This window comes from Jatropha curcas, chromosome 11 (assembly GCF_041381405.1).
Source record: "Jatropha curcas cultivar XTBG-Jc1 chromosome 11, XTBG_Jcur_1.0, whole genome shotgun sequence".
Classification (NCBI taxonomy): Eukaryota; Viridiplantae; Streptophyta; class Magnoliopsida; order Malpighiales; family Euphorbiaceae; genus Jatropha; species Jatropha curcas.
In genome coordinates, this window is record NC_143161.1 from 3144918 (window position 1) to 3166775 (window position 21858).

The following is a 21858-nucleotide window of genomic DNA, read 5'->3' on the forward strand; positions in this document are numbered from 1 at the left end:
AGATTTGGTTAATCAGTAATTTGACAATTATATAAATAATTCAGATATTTTATCGCAATTTATCAGCAATTTGACAATTATATAAATAATTCAGACATTTTATCGTAATTTTTTTTTTCTATTCATACACCAGAATAAATACAAGGTTCAAACAGTAAAACACTAAAATATATAATTAATCGTATGATAAAAATATTTTTTAATTATAAATTAAATTACTCTTAATCTCATATAATTATTCTACTCTTAATAATTCTTTTAGAAAATTATAAAAGTAATTGTTGTATTTAGTAGAGCTAAAATTAAAACTACAAAAAAGTTAATTAATACTGCTCTATAATATTTTTAAAACGATAAAACGTAATATTTTTAATTATGGGTGCTAAAAATAAAAAGTTCCTTCCCATTACGACGTCGTTGCTAAAAATGGAAATTTTGTAAAAATAAATCAATTCATGGATAATCCGGTAAACAAAAGCCCATCTAAGGCTATCGTCCTCCACTTTCCCGCCAAAACAAGGTCACTCGCATCCTTCTTTCCCGCCAAAACCAAACCCATTAGTCGTCTCTTGGGTCCAAAAACAGGTCACATAACATTACCTTTCTCTCTAATCTGCAATTCTCTTCACTCTCTCTGTCGCAGCGTAAATACTCAGTGCGGCCAGAGCTAAGAAATGGCAACTAATGAAGATCGAAGCAGCCACAAGCGAGCATTTTTGGAATTTCTTGATCAAAATGTATATCTCCTTAACCCTTCTTTCTTACAATACACGCACATGAACACACATGCCGTTTATGTATGTAATGAAATTTTGTTTGGTTGTTGAACCAGATATACAAGGATGAGATAAAGGCCATGATCAATCACAAGCGTCGCCGACTCATAGTCAATATCTCCGATCTTCACGCTTTTCAGGACTTTGGTCCCAGGTTTTATTCTTTTACCCTCTAAAATTCTTACCAAATCAACCAATCCAAAAGAACATATGGTTAAATTTTAGATATGCTGGCTATATGTGATTATGTGTTTTTTTAGATATGAGAGTATTGAGTTTTTGTTAAACCATTAGTTCAGTTTTAGTTTTGGGTTTTATTTTGTGTTGTATTTTCTTTTCTTTAATTTGTAAAATGAGTGTTTTGGAGTTCTTATTTTTTGTGCTGGATTTTAGGATTCTCAAGAACCCGGGTGAGTATATGCAACCATTCTGTGATGCGGCTACAGATATAGCTCGTAGCATTGATCCTAAGTATTTGAAGGAAGGAGAGCAAGTTCTCGTGGGTTTTGAGGGCCCTTTTGTATCACGCCGTGTCACTCCAAGGGAACTTCTTTCTGAATTCATTGGTTCGATGGTCTGTGTTGAGGGGATAGTCACAAAATGTAATTTTCCTTTTACTAAAATTCCACTTACTTGGATTGCTGAATTCTGCTATTTAATTCTGTCGTTTTTTTCCTCATTTGATTGCTATCTTTGTTCAAAAAATTTTATGGATTATCGTAACTCCATATGAAAATGGAATGCTTAATTTTCGTACTGATGTTTTGTGTGAACTTCAGGTTCTATTTAATTTGAGTGGATTCTTTTTATTCTTTTTTTTTTTTTGGGGGGGGGGGGGGGGTGTGTTGGTGTTGGGTTGTCCATGAGTAAAAAAATTGATGCTGAATGTCAGCCTGTGAGACATTGGAGGCTTTGCAGCTATTTTGCATCTTTAACACCGATTAATTTGTAGAATGATCTTATTTTGGCTGAATAAGTTTGTAATATGTTATGCTTAATGAGATTGTTAAGGTTGAGCAAACTTTTGAAACACAATGTTCATTTGCATATCAGAATCTTCGAAGGATTCCAAGTTGCGGCTGCCCGCTTTTTCCTTTGTTTTGTCAAATAGTTCTATGGAATCATCATTATCTTGTGTGCAACATTTCTAATCATATTTAATGTTGAATTTTACCTAGAAAGAATGCATAACCAGCAATTTCTTGTCATGTAAACTTATTGCACATGCCTGATCTACATAAGAGAGGCCTGAGTATTAAATTTAAATTAGTGTGTTTTTGTATTTCTTTGAGGATGTTTCTAGATGTGAGTAAACCTAATATTCTCTCATTTCAGGTTCTCTTGTAAGGCCAAAGGTTGTCAAAAGTGTTCATTTTTGCCCTACAACTGGGGGTTTCACAACTCGGGAATATCGTGACATTACATCTACTGTTGGCTTGCCCACAGGTTCTGTGTATCCTACAAGGGTATTTCTCAAGTCCTCTCTTTCTGTGGTCTCTAATCATAACTATAGCAATGCCTTTCCTGATATATATTTTTTTCAGGATGAAAATGGCAATTTATTAGTGACGGAATATGGATTGTGCAAATATAAAGATCACCAAACCTTGTCAATACAAGAAGTGCCTGAGAATGCTGCTCCTGGTCAGCTTCCACGAACAGTGGATGTCATAGTTGAGGATGACCTGGTTGATTCATGTAAGCCTGGAGATCGTGTGGCTATTGTAGGGATATACAAAGCACTTCCTGGCAGAAGTAAGGGTAGTGTGAATGGAGTATTCAGGTAGTTCCATTTCCAGCAGAACATGTGCTGCATAAATCTTTCCATTCCTTTTTATGACATCACAGTTTCCCGTTTGAAACTTGACTAAGGCATCTTCATTTGCAGAACTGTTCTCATAGCTAATAGTGTTTCTTTGCTCAACAAGGAGGCCAATGCACCTATTTACAGTCCAGAAGATTTAAAGAACATTAAAAAGATTGCTGAAAGAGATGATACATTTGACTTACTTGGTAATTCACTGGCCCCTTCAATATATGGGCATTCATGGATTAAAAAAGCAGTCATTTTACTGATGCTCAGTGGAGTGGAAAAAAACTTGAAGAATGGCACTCATTTACGAGGGTGAGTCATTTTCTCTGTTTAGAATTTTATGTCACTGATCATCAGGGAACAGAATGTTAAAACAGGTGCATGAACCTGGATATGAGGCATCTAGTTTCTATGCAAGTTTCTGTTTTATTTGGTTATTTGGAATAGTTTCTTAATGCCTGAGCATAAGATTCTGCTTCTAATCACAATAAATCAATTTCTTGTTCTTTTAGTGACATTAACATGATGATGGTTGGTGATCCATCCGTTGCCAAATCTCAGCTTTTAAGAGCAATAATGAATATTGCTCCTTTGGCCATATCAACCACTGGCCGTGGTTCCTCTGGTGTTGGATTGACAGCTGCAGTTACTTCTGATCAAGAAACAGGTGAAAAACTTAACTAGCTATCATCTATCATCTGGCGAATTTTCAGTAAAACTTCATATATAATTATTTAACTGTTATAGGAGAAAGAAGGCTAGAAGCTGGAGCAATGGTTCTTGCTGACAGAGGGGTTGTCTGCATTGATGAGTTTGACAAGATGAATGATCAGGATCGCGTTGCTATACATGAAGTTATGGAGCAACAGACTGTTACAATTGCCAAAGCTGGCATTCATGCATCTCTGAATGCTCGATGTAGTGTGGTGGCTGCTGCAAATCCCATATATGGAACTGTAAGTGTGAATTTTTACTTTTGATTTTAACACTATTTTTAGATGTGGGTAGTGGATATCCTTGTATATTGATGTTCCAATTGCTAAAAGTTCTGATGGTTGCTAAATGCCTGCACAGTATGATCGCTCATTGACACCAACAAAGAACATTGGGCTTCCGGACTCTTTGCTATCTCGTTTTGATTTACTGTTCATAGTATTGGATCAAATGGATCCTGATATTGACCGTCATATATCAGAGCACGTCTTGCGTATGCATCGATACCGTTCTGCAATTGATGGAGGTGTGTCAAATGTGAATTATGCTGTTCATTATTTGAATGCTACTGTAATAAAATGCCTAATAGGAGAATCTTGGAATTTTCAGGTGACGGGGCACTTGATGGTGCCCCAAGATATGGAAGAGAAGATGAAATTGATGCCGACTCATCTGTCTTTGTCAAATATAACCGAATGCTTCATGGGAAGAAAACAGGAAGGGGTCAGAAGCGTGATACCCTTACAATCAAGTTTCTTAAGAAGTACATCCATTATGCGAAACATAGGATTCAGCCTGAGCTGAGTGATGAGGTCATTAGGCTTTCCACTACCTGAGATTCTCTGTGATATATTCATTTTCACATTAGATGTTTGTCTGCTGTTACTACAGTAGCACATTAAAATAGATTTTTTTTTTCCAAGGGAACAATTTGGTGGTCATTATACTTATCTCGGCATGCTGCCTAAATATTGTGTATCTGACACAGTTAATTCGCATATTTGATGTGCAGGCATCTGAACAAATTGCGACAGCATATGCTGAACTCAGAAGTTCTAGTTCAACTGCAAAGGTTGGTTTGCAATTAGGGTCATTTAAACCTGCTAAATTGTCAATGTCTGCATCTTCTGATATGATGCTTACTCTTTGTAGACTGGAGGAACGCTTCCAATCACTGCCAGAACCTTGGAAACCATGATTCGTCTCTCCACTGCTCATGCCAAATTGAAATTGAGTAGGAAGGTAAGTTTCTATCATTGTTGTGTTTCTACCTTGTCAATTTGATGATGCGAGATTCCGTTCATTCTTCTCTCTGTTTTCATTATTGCCAGCTCATAGGTCCATCAATTGAATTGGTATTTATGCTTGCTATCCAGGCTGATAGTGCATGATTTACTTTGCAGGTTACTAAGTCTGATGTCGAAGCTGCACTTAAGGTTTTAAATTTTGCAATATACCATAAAGAGTTAACTGAGATGGAGGAGCGTGAACAAGAGAGGGAGAGAGAATTAGGGAGAAAACACAGGGCTGAGCACACTTCTGGTAGAAGTGATGAAGATGGTCATACTGCTGTTGATATAGAAGGGTGAGTGGATACTGCATGAGTAATTTGGTTACTATAGGCATGGTGTTCCAAGAATGTAGAAATGAACAGTATCTGATTACCACTTAAATTAAGTCATGCATGGTTCTTGAAAAATAGAAAAAAGAATAGATTGCATCGGAATCAACAGAGATAAAACAATCTTCTTGTTACTGTCTTTATTTAGTCCATGGTTTTTCTGTTTCACCTTTTTCTTTTTTGTTATGCTTAGCTCAACGACAGATGCCATGGAAGTAGATGATGCTCCTGCAGAGCAAGCCACCACTGAGCTTTCCCCAGAAAGGTCTGATAACAGCATCTACTAGAATTGCTTTGCACCCTTCCTCCGATATATCAATTATAGGTAAAAAATCTCCTGATTTAATGCCTGCTTTTCTCGTTTTTCTGTGCTTCTTTGGCTTTTGCAGAATTGAAGCATTTAATTCTACATTCCGTGAGCATATGCGCCATTTAGATAGCACAAAAATAGATGACCTGGAAAAGGTTGTCAACACAGGAGATGTTCATTATTCGAGAGAAGAGATAATGCTCCTATTACAGGTAATTCAATTTGACTGGAAGGGATTATGAGGCAGGAATTTTAGTAATTCTCTCATTCTTAAGATATCTAAACAAATTGGGTAGCCGTCCTCTTCCTGCCTCCACTGAAGTTGGATTCATAGAATTTATTTTCAGATGTGCAGTATGCTTACCGTGAACTCTGTCCTTGTTGCAGAAACTACAGGATGAGAATAAAGTGATGATATTTGCTGGAAACGTTCATATGGTGATATCATGAGTTAAAACAAATGGGTTGGCAAATTTTAGGCAGGTTACAGGTTCACATGGTGTATCATGAGCTAAAACAACTCCGTAGACATTCTTTCAGTGGGCACACATTTTGCTTCTTGTCATTTGTTACAATTTAAGAAATGAATTTCAGGGACACATGTAGGTTGGAACTGCAGATACCATATGCGATTGCTGAAAGATGTCTAGAAGTGAAATTGAAAGTTGGATTGGAACTGCAAGAGCAGCGTATTATTTATATATTTTTGTATATTCCCTGTGGAAGCAAAAGTTATGTACGCCTTTAATCATTTTTGTTCATCTTCTGTCGTTTGGAATGACGTGGGCAGATTTTCCCTTTGGTTATCGTACTCTTTATATTTGCTGCTGCCTGGTTGATTCTCCATTCCAATTTACAGTCTTTATTTTTTAGTAACAGCAAAAGTACAATGCTTGAAATGTTTCGAAATTTTACTATATAGAAATCAAATTCATCTTTTGCTTGGAACCTGGAAGATAAACAATTTGCAATCAAAACACTGGCCAATGGAGTTAACCAACGGCATAATGTAAAGGTCGTGTAGCGGGTCTATAGGGCTCAACCAAAATGTCACGCAGTCGACGAACGACTGCCCGTTTCGGAGTATTTCAAAGAATAAAGATTGCTTGATATTTAAAAATAAAACAGAATTCCACAAAGAAATTGCAACTATTCATAAAGGGATAGCAATGTGCCACGTGGTTCAGTTGTAACTTCATAATGGAAGAAGAAATTTTGCGGCGAATGGCGATAGTGGTCGAAACGTAATTTTCAGGAAACCGGAAACTATCAAATTCAATTCAATTTCTATGGGCACTCTAATCCTAAAAAGTTCTCCCCATTGGACTCTACAAGCCACTCGCAAACATTCTTTCTCTAAACCCTTCTCTGCAAATTTTTTCTCTACTAATTCCAAACCCAGATCTTGTTCCCTCAATTCCATTAAGGTATTCCTATTTAACTGTGAATTTCAGTAATGGTTGGCATTCGTAAGTTATAATGTGTGCGTATCTGTTTCTTTATCTTGTTGTTAGATGCAAGGCAGTGAAGCGACTACTGAGAAAATTACAGAGATAACAGAAACAAAAGTGAATGGGAAGAAGAAAATATTTGTGGCTGGAGCCACTGGAAGTTCCGGTAAAAGGATTGTGGAGCAATTACTTGCGAAGGGTTTTGAGGTCAAGGCTGGAGTTAGAGATTTGGAGAAGGCCAAGACTACCTTTTCTAGTGATAACCCATCTCTTCAAATTGTTAGTATTTAAGTAGCCCATCAAAACTTATTTGGGTTCTTTATAGTTTTTAGAATTGTGATTTCTTTTTTTTTTTTTTGTTCATTTATTGAGGCTTCTAATTCTGTTTCAGGTGAAAGCTGATGTAACTGAGGGGTCTGCCAAATTAGCAGAAGCAATAGGGGGTGATTCTGAGGCTGTAATATGCGCTACCGGGTTTCGGCCTGGTTTGGACTTGTTTGCTCCGTGGAGGGTTAGTTACTTATTTTTCTTGTTCTTGCAATGAATTTTATAGGCTTGTACTACTGTACTTCACTTCAATTTCAAGCCACTATAGTTTAAAATTTTCAATAGTTATTTCAATGATTTTGGCTTTACACTTGTTATTTTTCATTATGATGTTCCATTTGCTAAAGAATTGGTTACTTTTTCTGCAATATCCATTTGCTTACAAGAGGAATATGCACATTAATAGTGCTATTATTATGGGTGATGATTGTACTTTCGTAATTATAAGCAAACATTGGATATATTCTCGATCAGGAAAGGCCTCTCAGATGAGAGCTATGTGCTAATCTAGGTGCAGTATAATTCCACTAGCACAAGTCACTGTACTGCTTTAGGTCTCTGAAAGCCTGCTTGTTCTCTTCTGTTCCTGGATTTGACAAATTCCATTAGTCAACTATGCTAGAAATGTTGTGGTAAATATACCAGAAAGACACATGAAAGGTGTATGAATTGCTTCATATAATGCTATGGGGGTATGTTCATGGTTCTCTCTAAGTGCTTTTTGTACCCGTATGTGTATACCATAATAACAATCCTCGCATAAAATTTTAAGGTAATGGTTGAATATACTTTTATCATGCAGCAATATGTATATTATAGTTCCTAGTATTACAAATCATGCAGTAATTTGATGGTTGAATATGTGCGTTCATCATGCAGCTAATATGCAGTAATATGGCATTGATTTATAGAGTTTTGCATTTTGCAGGTTGATAATTTTGGAACGGTAAACCTTGTTGATGCATGCCGTCAACTTGGTGTTAATAGATTCATTCTCATTAGCTCCATTTTAGTCAATGGAGCAGCAATGGGTCAAATATTCAATCCAGCTTACATCTTTCTCAATGTTTTTGGACTAACCTTAGTAGCGAAGCTTCAGGCTGAGCAGTATATCAGGAGATCTGGTATAAACTACACAATAATTAGACCTGGCGGGTTGAGAAATGACCCTCCAACTGGAAATGTTGTTATGGAGCCAGAGGTATTTGGATTCATCTGAAACCTTTCAGATTATTTTCCTTGCTCTCTATGTATAAGGAGTGGTTGGCTTGATCTCTTTCTTTTTGTTTCACTAGGATACTCTTTATGAAGGATCAATATCCAGAGATCTGGTTGCAGAGGTTGCTGTCGAGGCCTTAGTCCATCCAGAATCGTCATACAAAGTTGTGGAAATTGTCTCTCGTGCTGATGCTCCTAAGCGTTCTTATACAGATCTTTTTGGTTCCATTAAGCAAAGATGATCATTGTTGGAAAGCGGTAATCCTTTCTTCAAGCCAGAGCATTTACATATAAAATAATATTTCTGATGTTATTTGTTGCCTACTTTCACTTGTTAGTAGATAAACCTAGCTAGTTGTTTTGGCTGCTTCCATAGAATATAGTGAGTAATTTTCTTGGCTCTGATGTTGTGTAACATTTGTTAAAAAAGAAAAATGACATGTTTTATAGGCAGTAATTGAAATAAAGGAAAACAAGAATATACTTGAATTTTTTGATTTGTATTCAAATATTATACATTCAAGAATCATAAGACAATAGTACAATGATCAAGGGTTCAGAGTTGGATTTTAGAAAGTACGATAGGTAGCTCATTTACTTTCTTAACCAAACACCATTTCACTCAGTTCTTTAGGACAATAAACAAAGTGGACTGAAATAAAAGAATTGAGCACTCCATGAATAGTAAGCAAATATTCAAATATTCACCAAATAACCAAAAACAAGAAATGACCAAAGTTAAAAGAACCAAGCAGCCAGTGAAGCTATGACTGCAAGAGCAGCTGGAATTCCCAGAGCCTCCCCAGAGCTCTGGAGCGGCGCTGGTGCAATTCCCCCCAAGTCTTCAACGGCGGCTGAGGTTCCAAAAGCAGTAAAAGCCATAAGAATCATAATGTAGATGGGGAAGAACATGACAATTCTGGAACCCTCCATTTCACCAAGTTCTTAAGAGGCCTAACAACAAGAATAGAAAGAAATTTTCAGAAAGAAAGAATTAGAACTAGCAGGGGAGTTTTGATCTTGTACGAAGACAATGGGGGGTTGAAGAAATAATATTTATAGGGATTATTATGGAAATAATTAAGGAATCTGACAGCTAAATTATGTTGGTTTAACCACAAGCAAAATCATTAAGGGGTAGCGTGCTGCCATTGTAATTAATTATATTTCTTACCAGCCTGGAACTGTGAAACGGCACTTAACCTTCCCTGCAATCATTATTTGCCTCAAAAACTCCACTCTTTCCTTTCAAATTTTGTGTTGCTTTACTGGTTGTTTCAGTATTAGTAAATTTTGTATTTTGTAATATTGATTAATATTTATTCATATAATATTTAATACAACCTAACTAAGAAATGGTAATATATAAACTTTAATCAAAGGCCACCAATCTATAATTTAGCTTCGAGCCAGATTAGGTGGTTCCGAATAATAGGGTGCGGATACTATTGGTGATTTAAAAAAAAAAAAAAAAAAAAAAAAGCCACCAATCTAGTTTGTCTTTCATTTTTTCAAAATAATAAAATGACAAGGGATGGAATATATGGAAATAAAATTTGGTTCAGTTTGCTTTTTCTTTTATTTTAGTTCGGTTCTATTCAATTGAATTTCTAGTAATATAAATTTTAATTATTTAAAAACCAAACCAAATCAATGATACACAACCCTAATTTAAAGTCATAACTTGCATTTAAAGTAATTTTTATATTGAAAGTAACTTACACTATGTACAAGAGAGAGATCTTTTTAAATAAATATTATCATTAATTTAATAAAATAATCGTATACCTAGTTTCTGGCTAACGTGTAGCATTTCTCCAATCTCCACTACTAATTTGGATCAGAGGGACCGTCTACTACTAAACCTCCCTATAGCAAGTTGATAGATTTAGACGGCAATTCCCTTCCGTAAAAGGGTTACAATTTTCGAAGTTTGGATTCCAATTTCTTTTCCTTTTATTAGTTGATAGTTGTGCCTTTCTTTCCTCATCATCTATCAGTAACCGTTATCACAAACACTTAAATCATCGTCTTTTAAATTTTTTTTTCATATATAAAAAGAAATAATAAGCTCGTACTACCCATTAATTAATCAACTCCAATCCTAAATTTTCTCTCTCTCTCTCAATTAGCAAAGTTAACCACCGCAGGAAAATGAGTCAAGTGACCGGATATCATCACCACAGCAAGAACCACCCAGCGGACCAACTTAGAGAAATAGAAGTCTTGATAATCTCAGCCGAGAATCTCAAGAACGTCAGTCATGTTACCAAAATGAAACCCTACGCTCTTGTCTACGTCGAAAAATATGTGCACGTAGCCAGAACCCACATCGACGAGCACGGTGGCACCGATCCGACATGGAACGAGACAGTCAAGGTAAGTTTCAGGCAGAAGCTGTTGGAGAATGATGTCATGGCAGCATTGAACGTTGACATATACGCTCATGGTCACCTTAGCGATAAAATGGTAGGGAGTGCTAGGATTTTGCTTTGTGACGTTTTGAAAGGTGGAAAACCTGATGAACCAGCCGATAATCCAATCCAGTGCATGACGGTACAGGTATGGCGACCGTCTGGTCGGCCACAAGGATTGCTTAACTTGTGGGTCCCACCGACAGGGAAGTTCTTGCTAAGGAAGCAGTCCTCTAATTTGTTTGGTAAGGATAAGCAAGGTGGCGAGGTGGTTAATAGTGGGGTACAGTGCATGTTGGACGTGTGAAAATTGAAAGTCAGACTCAGCTTGTTGCTTTGGACACTTGTTTAATTTTGTGCTTTAATATTTTTATCCTATATACTGGTTTTAGAATTAGAAATTTGTATGAGTAGCAACTGCTTGCATTTGTATATATGCTGAAGAGTAAAAATGAGAGAGGTTTTTTTTTTTTCCCTCAATAAATGAACTGGTAAAAGTGTGCACTAATTCAGTAATTGGCATGTCCTTGCGATAACAAGGAGCGAGTGAGTTTCATAGTGGGGGCTGTTATCTACACTACATTATATACATATTTTATTTATCCTTTTACTGTATTATTAGTGACTTCATGGCCCAATGGATAAGGCGCTGGTCTACGGAACCAGAGATTCTGGATTCGATCCCCAGTGAAGTCGAAATATAATTAATATTTTTTTATCCTTTATTATCTACTTTCATTTTATAACCATGGAATTCCCCAGAGCCCCAGAAAAATTCATGAAAATCAAAATATATGTTCTGCGTTCAGAAGCCTTGGCCTTGTACGTGCCATCACCAGCAAACCAGATCCAAGGCTGGCATAGAAGTTTAAACGAATGCTGGGATTCATAAACTATTCGATGAACCTAAAATCATGAAAACGCATGCAATGGTGACTTGGTTTTGCTCGAAACAAAAAAAAAAAAAAAAAAAAAAAAAAAAAAAAACGAAAAATAAGTAGAGGTGTCATCCTGAAAGTAAACATTAAGGAAACGCTTTCAGTTACAGCAAAAATCAGAAAATAATTATTTCAACATGTCTAAACCTGAATATCTATTTGATCTCATTGAACAACATTTACAAGACAGCTAAAGAAAACAGACAATTGGCTGCAGAGGATGCAAAATTCATGAAAATCAAAATATATGTTCTGCGTTCAGAAGCCTTGGCCTTGTACGTGCCATCACCAGCGAACCAGATCCAAGGCTGGCATAGAAGTTTAAACGAATGCTGGGATTCATAAACTATTCGATGAACCTAAAATCATGAAAACGCATGCAATGGTGACTTGGTTTTGCTCGAAACAAAAAAAAAAAAAAAAAAAAAAAAAAAAAAAAAAAAAAAAAACAAACGAAAAATAAGTAGAGGTGTCATCCTGAAAGTAAACATTAAGGAAACGCTTTCAGTTACAGCAAAAATCAGAAAATAATTATTTCAACATGTCTAAACCTGAATATCTATTTGATCTCATTGAACAACATTTACAAGACAGCTAAAGAAACCAGACAATTGGCTGCAGAGGATGCTTTTGGGCTCTATAATACAAAGAGAAAAAATAGGTTCGACAAAAATTTCTCATTTTCCAATATGTTCATGTGTCACGTTTTCACACTGTCTGAACTTGTGAATTAGATCTTAAGATCGAACAATATGGATCACCTCCCACCTTTCCTTAATCATATCTGTTCTGCATTTGATGCAGCTTTCAGTTTCTCTAATTTTTTACGAAGATATGCCTGTCTTAGTTTTTCCCTATGAGCTGCTGCTTGTTCCTGTCTACGCAGCTTGAGCTCTGATACCTTTTCCCTTGCTTGATTTGCTTCTTCATGAACTTCCCTGAAAAAGAAAACACAGCACAATCATGTGAGAGACACCGATAGGGCAAAATACAGATGACAACAGATGGAAGACCAAATCAGATAAGAGACACTAAATAAAAATGAAATGAGAGGAAAGTGCATGCTATAAAATTAAGACCCGAGTCAAATCAATACACTGATCAAACTTCTACTCTATTTTAATAAAGTGACAGCTTGTTCTTATACAGCATTACTACTATTCTGTGTTATGCATATTATTCCCTCTTGCTGCGTTAGTATACGAAGCATCTAGCAAAAGTTGTTTTCCCATCCCCGCAAATTGATGACTCAGAATGTTTCCATAGTCACATTTGCATTTCAGAAACATATGTACAACCACAAGATAAAAGACACAAATCATGATTATATATTCATAAATCTATTGTCAGTTCATCGAAGTGATTTCAATTCTGACTGAAGATTGTTAGGTAGTGTGGACTAAAATTTTGATCAGAAAGTAACATCAAGTAAGATAGATATTTCAGGAATCCAAATGTGACCGACCATTTTTAAGATGCTGCTTAGATGTGTAGAATGAAATACCTACAAACCCACTATCACAGCTACTGTAAAATATAGTTATAATGCTGAATATATTGCAAACAAAACTGTAAAAAAACAAAAAAGACAACAATAACTAGATAAAAACCAAAACTTTGTTGACAATAAAATAGTGTATTCCACAAAAACACTTGGCCAAGTGCAAAATATCTCATTGTTTCTACAATGGCAATTCAATGGAACAATACAATCTTTGACCACACAAAACAGTTCTATATCAGGTTACAACTTAGTGTAATTTCTGAATCATAGACCAGATACAAACAAATGCAATCTTAGTTACAAATTAGTGCAATTTCTCAATCATGGTATTCTTTCAATTCTTATTTTGGAATAGACAGTGTCACTAATCATTGCCAGTTCCGTATTTAATTCAAAATCCAGACCCTCAAGTTTGTTCCTTTCCATTAAGAAGAAGAATATTACAGTATTACAATAGTGCAGAGGATCAGAAGTTACAGCTTAAAAAGCCTTACCTCACAAAACGTTTGTGCTCATCTTTATCCATTGCACCAGCTGTTCGACCAGGCCCAACAAATTTTGAGGTGAAGAGCAAAGAGGCATCATTGTCACCGTCTTCGTCTTCCGGAGCTACTGCATCAGATGCGTCAAAGCTTCGGTTTTGTGGCGGCTGAGAGTGTTCCTGATCAAAGCCCTTGCGGAAAAAATCAACACAATACTTTTCCTTGTCTTCCTCATCAGATAACTCTCCTCTTACTAACTTATCATATAGCTCTGCCTTCTTCTCCAATGCTGCATAGCTTGCTGATCCATCCTTAACCGCTTTAAGCTCGAGCTTGTCCCTGAATTTCAAGAGAAAAACAATAATAATCATTTATAAATAGATTATTCAAAATTACGTAGAGAAAACCCTAAATTAAATAGAGCGCTGAAAAACAAAATAGATACTTCAGAGCGCGGGATTCAACACCGGAATTCTTGGCGGAGAAGGGGTCGCAGGGAGTGACTTTCTTCTTGGCGCGGTGATAATTGGCATCTGAAGCGGCTGCGAAGGCAGAGGATTGCTTAGAAACCTTGGCCTCCTCCTGTGATTTGTAGAGTTGGGCTTTGAGTTCAAGAATGGAAGAAGGACCCACTCCCTCTATAGCTCTATGCTTCTTTGGCAATATCGACGATTCTGTTAGCCAGCCCAATGACTCCACCACCACCCTCCTCTTCTTTCCCTCTTCTTCTCCCATTTCTCTTACACGAACAACGATTTTAACCGATAAAATAAAACTCTCTTTTCGTTATTTTGGGTTATCTCTTTTTGCAATCGACTGATATATTCTGGTGGAAATTCTCAATCGAAGTCGAGCGAAAACGCTAACGTCTTTCGTCGTCTTATTTCTAGGGTTATATTTCCTGGTTCTCAAAGCTTGAACAAACAATTGATTTGATTAGGGAAAGAGGTTGCTGTGTATTGGGTCGTAGGTTGGGTGCCCGGCCCGTTTAAATCGGGTCTCCACCCTGGCAATTCCACTAGGCCTTAACACAACCAAATACTAAAATATTAGGATCAAGACTCAATTTTAAATTCCCAAAAAGTCGATACACAAGGGAGAGAAATTTTAAAAAGAAGGTTAATATTTTTTTTTATTTTTTTATTTAAGTTTACCATCGAAACAAATTTATCAAACTGAGATATAATAATTTAAAAAAAATTAGGATAAAGTCAATATTGCTGCTGTTATTTTTTGTTTTACCAGGCACGCCGGGCCAAAATTGCTGTTGTTATTTTTTGTTTTACCAGGCAGGCCGGGGAGCACGGGAGCTGAAAAAGTTTGTCTTTTGGTAATCATACGACAAAAGCATTCAAGAAAAGATAGCAACTTTAGTTATCTAGTTTGATGTTAAACCAGCAAACCTAACAGCAGCAGTACATTGTAATCATGAATCATGAATACAATTCACAGCAATAGTACACCCTTATTTCTAAAGAACCGAATATAAAGGTTGGTCCGAGAACAGTCTATAAAATAAGACAGGCTAAAGCAATTTTTGGAAGCACAGGTCAATGCTGCTTCTTCCCAGTTGCTGCTTCCCAGGCCTGTAGAACATGGTTTACAATTTCCTGTACACCAACTCCATGCTTCACCTACAAATATATATTATGTACAAGAATAAAAATTTTATGACAAACTTCAAGAGCCAAATCATGGACATGAACAAGTGCCACCAATGAACAAACTCACCTGAGCAAAGACAAATGGCCCTCCATCTCGCATTCTCAGTGCATCACGCTCCATGACTGCCAGGTCTGCTCCGACTGCCGGTGCAAGATCAGTCTTGTTAATGACCTAAAACAATGGACAAAAAATGAATATATTTATGAAAATGGTCAACATGATTGACAATTACTTTGACAAAGCTACAAGAAGAGAGTGGGGAATCACATACAAGAAGATCAGCTTGGGTGATGCCCGGACCACCTTTCCTAGGAATTTTATCACCGCCAGATACATCTATTATATATATGATATAGTCAGCTAGCTCCCTACTAAAGTTGGCAGCTAAATTATCTGCATCAAACAAATTCAAGTAGAAGATGAACATTTTCTTTACATGGGATAACATATATTAAATTTCTAAGAAAGAATTGCTCTTCTCCTTAGTAAAATTCACTCTGTCAACAAAAATGGTTGCTAAAATTCTTCATCATTAACTTTGCCACATTGTCCAACGAGAACTATTATTAGTGAAGTGTAATATCTGAACAACCAAGCTTAACTCAGTTATGACTTATGATCAAAGAGCATTCTCAGCCACTTAAGTTATGAATAGGAAGGAAAGCCATACAGTAGCCATTTACCTCCACCCGATTCACAAAGTAGTATGTCCGCTTTGAATAACCTCGAGAGTTCCTCCAGAGGGCCTAAGTTTATGCTGATATCTTCACGAATTGCAGCATGAGGACAACCTCCAGTTTCAACAGCTCGTATCCTTTCCTCAGGAAGTGCTCCATTCTTGATCAAGAATTCACCATCCTCCTTTGTGAAAATATCATTTGTTACCTGAAATAACAGAATAGTTCTAAGTTACTAATAATATCTCAAACTACCTGCCAAGAGCTCAAAACAGTTGATATTAAAGAAAATAACATGTTAATAGATGGTATATATAACAGAAATCATGCTTATAAGCGTATAAGATTTTTTGTCAACAGATGCAAATTATATCCCAAAGTAAGATATTTCCAGCTGCCTTTTGCAATAGGTACTTTTCTGCATGGAACAAAAAGAATAGAAAGGTGGAAATTCCTGTCCATTAGTAGGTCAGTAGAAGGCATTCACCAAGGCTAGTCCAGAATCCAAGGGAAACCATGAGTTTATTGGTTATCTGAGTGCTAATTTGCCAAAATGATCCCAAAATATAATTTGTGTGGCATTAGAGTCTTAGCCATATATGAGCCATTTACAAATTATTTCTTTTATGCTACCGTAATTAAAGTAAAATGAATACAGTTATGTGTTTAGAAGGAGATGCCAATTCAACAATGAGCTAAATTTGGATTTATTAGATCTGAATTACAAAAGTGGCAAATAATCCACTTCTTCAGATCGAAGACTCCAGTTGAGATGATGAAGGTGAAAGTTAGTCGAAATCCCAAAAAGTTCTTTCTTTTCTTTCTCTTTTGGATTTGATACTTACTGCAGCCAGACTGTACTTGTCCCGCAAAAATTTACATATGGCCAGCATTAAAGCTGTTTTCCTGCAAAGTAAATGGCAATCCATCATAACACATTATTGCATTTCAGGATGATAATACAAATTAGAAAAATCAAGTGAATCCAGCAAGAAAACCTGGGAGAGGAGAAGGAAATCAAAATAATTTCATATATAATCAAGGAATACAATATATTTCCTATATTACTCAAATTTATCCAGGATTAAGAAAAACATGTTCACAGAAGAATATAAATTCCTAATCTGGGCACAACATATTAGAACCTAAAAATTAGAAATGATCCACATTGAATTGAATGAGCAACATAATGAAAAGACAATATAGAATGACCATGGATAACCTTCTAGTCACGCATTGGACAGAGTGAAAGAGCATTCCAAGGGCAGGAATAACTTTTTCACTGAGCAGAAAAGGAGATAGCTTTTCTTTTTATACTGATTGATGTCTTTCCTGAGGAACATTATCAGATTTTAAGTCCCATTTATTCGTTTCACTTCAACTCTAGATACTTAGGTTGGTCCAGCAACCGAGTCCTAGCATGAGTAAGAAAATTAATTAAGTGGTTATGAGGTATGTAGCACAAAGTTGAGTTGTTACAGACATTGCACTCTTGCGTAAGCTAAGCTGGCCGGATTCTACTGAAAATAGATATATAATCAGAGGTTTTATTCTACTGAACAGAGAATAATCTAGACCATGTCATTTATCAAGAATACAGTTTCAGTTTGTTCCTCTGCAACATCTCTCTCCCTCTCTAATTTCATCCTTTGCTCTCTCTAATTTCTGTCTCTGCTTCTCAATTCTGGTGCTAATGCTATCAAGAAACATTTGATTCTTAAGCATCACTTGTATCAAGCTACTAGTCATACCAAAAACATTAACAACAACAACAACAATAATAATAATAATAGAAATGAACTGCAAACCACACATTCAACTGAAGTTTATTATGCAATGTGAACTGAACTAAAACCCATAATTGAAAAGTATATAAACTAGCAACATCAGTTATTTCTAGATATTTATCATAACAAGAATAATTGCATACAACAAAAAGGATGTAACTTTATGCCATTAATACAACATTACAAATTGAACTAAAAGGGGAAATCAAATTGGAAATAGGATACACCTACCCAGTACCAACAGGGCCACCAATACCAACAGTAAAAGCTCTTTCATTGAAATCCCTCGTAAGAATTGGTGGAGCTCTTCTGCTGAAATATCCAGGTGAGTAAATGGGTTCATGAGAGTGAGGTGCAAGACCATCATGGCTATGGTAAACTCTTCCATCAGGCCCCACCCACGACGTTGTTTGCCTGTTCCATCGGTTAACAAGCAAGGAATTACATTTGTAAACCTAGAAATTAAAAACCAGAAACAAGAATAAAACGAGAAATTAAGAAGAAATTACTCATGGGAATGGTGATGATGGTCGTGGTCGTGGTCGTGGTCGTGGTCGTGGTCGTGACCGTGGCCGTGGCCGTGGTCATGATGATGGTGGTGATCGTGAGAAGCCATTGATTGACTATGACTACTTTCTGCACTAGTGTACTGTGTGGACTGTAGTATCAATCTAGTAAAAAACTAGTACAGAAGTAGAAGATGATTGTGTCCACCTACAATTACAAATATACCCCTGACTTTTGTCGTGTTATTTGCAGTGTTTGATTTATTTGTTGGATTTATTAGGTCATTACACAAGGCCAATTGGTCTATTTATGTCCATAAACCAAACTGCTATCCATTCCATTTTCTTGGTTAAAACTGTTTTTGGTTAGGTTAAGTTGAAACTAAAACAATGAACCAATGAAAAAAAAATTAAGGAATTACTCTTTCATTTCATAAATATATGTATGCATTCCTACTATAAAAATATATTAAATAAAAAAACTCATTAGTATATTGCAAAGAACAAACACATTTCTTTCTTTTTTTTTTTCCTACCACATAATATAGTTCATTACATACATACCACTCATTCAATGTCATGTACACAACAAAAACACCAACTTGGTAATATAGCTTGTACCAAGAATTACACAATTTATTACCTAAGTGTTCCTTTTCCAATGCCCGTTTCTAAATCAGGACTAAAAAGAGATCACAAGAAATTCCATACCCAATATATATAAGAAGGGATATTGCTAATTATACTCTACTTTTTCATGCATGCACTCCATTAACATATAACTTTAAGAAACTTGAATCAATGGAGTGCAAGCATCAAGAAATAAAGTATACATATATAAGCAAAACCCATAATTAAAAATGATAAAGAAATTATAGAAAAGAAAAAGGTGAAAATGAAAGAAATACAAATCCATAAATATCAATTTTAAGCAATTAGTCAAACAAGTTCTTTAGTGCATTGTTCTTGGCACATGATTCAGGCACCATAGCCAACACCTTTTGAGATTCAGTATGAGTAATAAGTTGATTCATATTGGTGGTTTCTATTGTCTCATTGCCTGAAATCATTCCTTGCTTTTGCATGTACTCCCATTTCTCTTGAAATAGGTAAAAGAAACCCATGAAAAAGATTTGTGCTGTGAAAAGTATATTCCAAATTCTTGTGTTTCTTGATACTTTCTTATGGTAAGCATCTAACCCCGTGTAGATATTGATTATCCCAACTAGAGATGTCACTGTTCCAAGCATCCAATGCAGGAGATACCACTTACTTCTTCTTTTACTCCCTCTGCAACAAATTCATCGTTCGCTATTAGACTTGTTTATAAGTTGGATCTGAGTTTGAAAATTTATCAAACACTCGATCCGCCTCATTTGTCATTTTCTTCATAAAATAAAGCTCTTGAATGAGAATAAATGGTTTTATTCACAGTATAGTTTGCAGCTAGATTTACCTTAGAGGTCTCAAGAATCCAATAACAGCTTGCACCCAAACAGCACAGTAAAGAGCTAGACCTATCCTCTGGTGGTTGTTATCAAAAGAATTGTCAAATGATTTTATGGACATGATAGCTCCAGATGTGGCAAGAAGCACAGAAAGTGCCTGTCAAACGGAAATTAAATAAAATTAATAAATTTTTCATCTTAGTTTTTGATAACTAATAATAATTAAGGTTTATTTTAATTAATAATCCCCAAGGGGAAGTAAACATGGAAGCTCAAGAAATGGTAAAAATAAATTAGCAAATGATTAGGATCACATGAATACATATTTAACAAAAACAACAACAACAACAACAACAGTACTCATGAAGACAAATCTTCCTTTCTTGCTTTCTAAGTATTCATGATAAACATATTGTTAACTGATTTGATTTACTATTGAAACTAATTAATAATATAGGCGAAAAAATGAAAAATGAAAAACATAAAATAGCAATTGGAGACATCATTATTAAAGTTAAAGTGAAGATTGATGATGAACCTGAACAAAAGATATTGCATGATAACAACTACTGACTCTAAAAAAGCATTTTCCAGATATTTAAAATTAATTTACCATTGCTTCAAACTTCCTTTTATCCCTTTTCTTTTGCTTTCTTCTTAAATTTTTTTTTTTTTTTTTTTTTTTTTGTGAGAATTTGGGGCATTGTATATAGCAGAAGAGTAGCAAGATGGTAATTAGTTATTTACCTGCAAAATCAAGTGGAGGTAAAAGAAAAGTTTCCTTCTTTTTACATCTTTCTCTCTATTGGACATTCTAATAATGAGTATCCCAAGAGGCGCTAAGAACCCCATGGACACCCATAACAGAACTCCATGAAGAGCAACTTCAGATTTCATCTTAGGACTTAGCTGCACAGAGTAAATTATGACAAATAATGAGATGTAGTACTCAAAAACCTAATGCATGTCTAGAAATTCTTTTTTTATATATGAATGCGTAGATATTTTTCTAGTTCTAATTATTTAAGAAGAAGAATATATAGGAAGAACTGAAGTAACAAAAAAATTTAAATGTGGAATTCCTAGAAATAGTGCTATAAAAAGTGAAAAAATTGAGTGGGGAAAAAGAAGAAAATTGATGTACCCTATGAATGTTATGTCTCGTGCTCTTCTGACCGCTGATATCTTCGTGAGACAAGCAAGAAACAAATGGTGGAAGAGTAACAAGGCAAGCAAGCAAAGATAAAGAAACAAGCAGATGAAATTTCTGCATTCTTTTGCCCTCCAATATAGAAACAAGAATTGCAGCCAAACCCTACTAAAGTCCCTCTTTCTCTCTTCTTTAGAAAGATAAAGAAATACCCATAAGAGAATATGGTTAGATTTGAATGGAAGTTGGGAACAGAAAGCTTTTCGAGATAAGTAGACAAAAAACAATAATAATGATGCTTTTGAATTTATATGGGAAAGGAGAGGAAATGTGGAGACTGAGAGAAGTAGAAGCTATACCTAAAAAATGAAAAAAAAAAAAGAAGGCTAATAGGTATAGACTATAGCATGGTTTTATTTATACATATACAAGGAAGCATGGGCGTTTCAGTGATGGGTTGCAGTCTTGTACATGAAGGGCAATTGGAAAAAGAAGAAAGAAAGTGCATATTATGAATATTTTTTCTAATTTTCAACAGTGGGGTTGACAATGGCAGGCTTTTTGGTTGCATAAAAGAGAAAGTGGGTTGGCAAAACACAAGGTCAATTCTTCAATGGATGAAAATCTAAATACAAAAAAAAAAAAAAAAAGAAAAAAAAAAGAAAAAAAAAGAAAAGAAAAAACATATATGGTTGTTTGCATAGCTTTTTTTTATATACATATCCACACTACTTAAATCTTTTTTTTTTTTTTTAAGAATTAAATCCTTCAATATCTATTATTAGTTTTATAACTGAAATTGAATCCTAGTGTACTAGTCTTCAAAGACTGTTCTTAGTGGTGACACATTGGATTGACATCGTTTTCAATTTAGACTTTATGCAAACCAACATTAACATCATTGATTCTTGCTTTCTATAGAACATGACCCATTTTGATCATGGTAATTGAGTTGACAAGTGTAACTTTTGGACCCATTTGATCGTGCAGATTTAATCTCTACGATCTCTCTTGTCTTTTACATGTATATTGTACACCATACTACAGGCCGTATCCA

General features: G+C 35.4%; 6 protein-coding genes and 1 non-coding gene across 7 annotated transcripts; 4 read left to right on the forward strand and 3 right to left on the reverse strand.

The window, feature by feature from the left end:
* Positions 1 to 573: 573 nt before the first annotated feature.
* MCM3 (Minichromosome maintenance (MCM2/3/5) family protein) lies at positions 574 to 6040 on the forward strand. The gene is made up of 16 exons (XM_012216698.4): positions 574 to 737; positions 833 to 930; positions 1170 to 1378; positions 2112 to 2242; positions 2321 to 2559; positions 2665 to 2901; positions 3102 to 3256; positions 3337 to 3545; positions 3664 to 3829; positions 3913 to 4115; positions 4316 to 4375; positions 4456 to 4545; positions 4707 to 4888; positions 5118 to 5189; positions 5314 to 5446; positions 5622 to 6040. The coding sequence occupies exons 1-16, from the start codon at positions 675 to 677 to the stop codon at positions 5682 to 5684; spliced, it is 2310 nt and encodes a 769-aa protein (XP_012072088.1). The 5' UTR covers positions 574 to 674; the 3' UTR covers positions 5685 to 6040.
* Positions 6041 to 6497: 457 nt separating this feature from the next.
* LOC105633978 (NAD(P)-binding Rossmann-fold superfamily protein) lies at positions 6498 to 8719 on the forward strand. Its single transcript, XM_012216699.4, has 5 exons — positions 6498 to 6661; positions 6749 to 6964; positions 7077 to 7196; positions 7941 to 8213; positions 8308 to 8719. The coding sequence occupies exons 1-5, from the start codon at positions 6524 to 6526 to the stop codon at positions 8470 to 8472; spliced, it is 912 nt and encodes a 303-aa protein (XP_012072089.1). The 5' UTR covers positions 6498 to 6523; the 3' UTR covers positions 8473 to 8719.
* Positions 8720 to 10325: 1606 nt separating this feature from the next.
* LOC149492367 (protein SRC2-like) lies at positions 10326 to 11119 on the forward strand. Its single transcript, XM_089716326.1, has one exon. It carries the CDS (start codon positions 10385 to 10387, stop codon positions 10949 to 10951), a length of 567 nt encoding a protein of 188 aa, XP_089572452.1. The 5' UTR covers positions 10326 to 10384; the 3' UTR covers positions 10952 to 11119.
* Positions 11120 to 11267: 148 nt separating this feature from the next.
* Positions 11268 to 11340, forward strand: TRNAR-ACG (transfer RNA arginine (anticodon ACG)). Its single transcript has one exon. It is a non-coding gene; the product is annotated as a tRNA-Arg (tRNA).
* A 702-nt stretch (positions 11341 to 12042) lies between these two features.
* LOC105633980 (uncharacterized protein At4g18257) lies at positions 12043 to 14606 on the reverse strand. The gene is made up of 3 exons (XM_020679293.3): positions 14014 to 14606; positions 13581 to 13907; positions 12043 to 12520 (listed from the first exon to the last, which is right to left on the reverse strand). The coding sequence occupies exons 1-3, from the start codon at positions 14301 to 14303 to the stop codon at positions 12361 to 12363; spliced, it is 777 nt and encodes a 258-aa protein (XP_020534952.1). The 5' UTR covers positions 14304 to 14606; the 3' UTR covers positions 12043 to 12360.
* A 312-nt stretch (positions 14607 to 14918) lies between these two features.
* UREG (urease accessory protein G) lies at positions 14919 to 18370 on the reverse strand. The gene is made up of 7 exons (XM_012216701.4): positions 18207 to 18370; positions 17929 to 18111; positions 16756 to 16816; positions 15917 to 16118; positions 15505 to 15626; positions 15300 to 15404; positions 14919 to 15202 (listed from the first exon to the last, which is right to left on the reverse strand). The coding sequence occupies exons 1-7, from the start codon at positions 18311 to 18313 to the stop codon at positions 15119 to 15121; spliced, it is 864 nt and encodes a 287-aa protein (XP_012072091.1). The 5' UTR covers positions 18314 to 18370; the 3' UTR covers positions 14919 to 15118.
* A 729-nt stretch (positions 18371 to 19099) lies between these two features.
* On the reverse strand, positions 19100 to 21262 carry LOC110008621 (Cytochrome b561/ferric reductase transmembrane protein family). Its single transcript, XM_020679284.3, has 4 exons — positions 20796 to 21262; positions 20399 to 20560; positions 19660 to 19808; positions 19100 to 19493 (listed from the first exon to the last, which is right to left on the reverse strand). The coding sequence occupies exons 1-4, from the start codon at positions 20922 to 20924 to the stop codon at positions 19139 to 19141; spliced, it is 795 nt and encodes a 264-aa protein (XP_020534943.1). The 5' UTR covers positions 20925 to 21262; the 3' UTR covers positions 19100 to 19138.
* Positions 21263 to 21858: the final 596 nt, after the last annotated feature.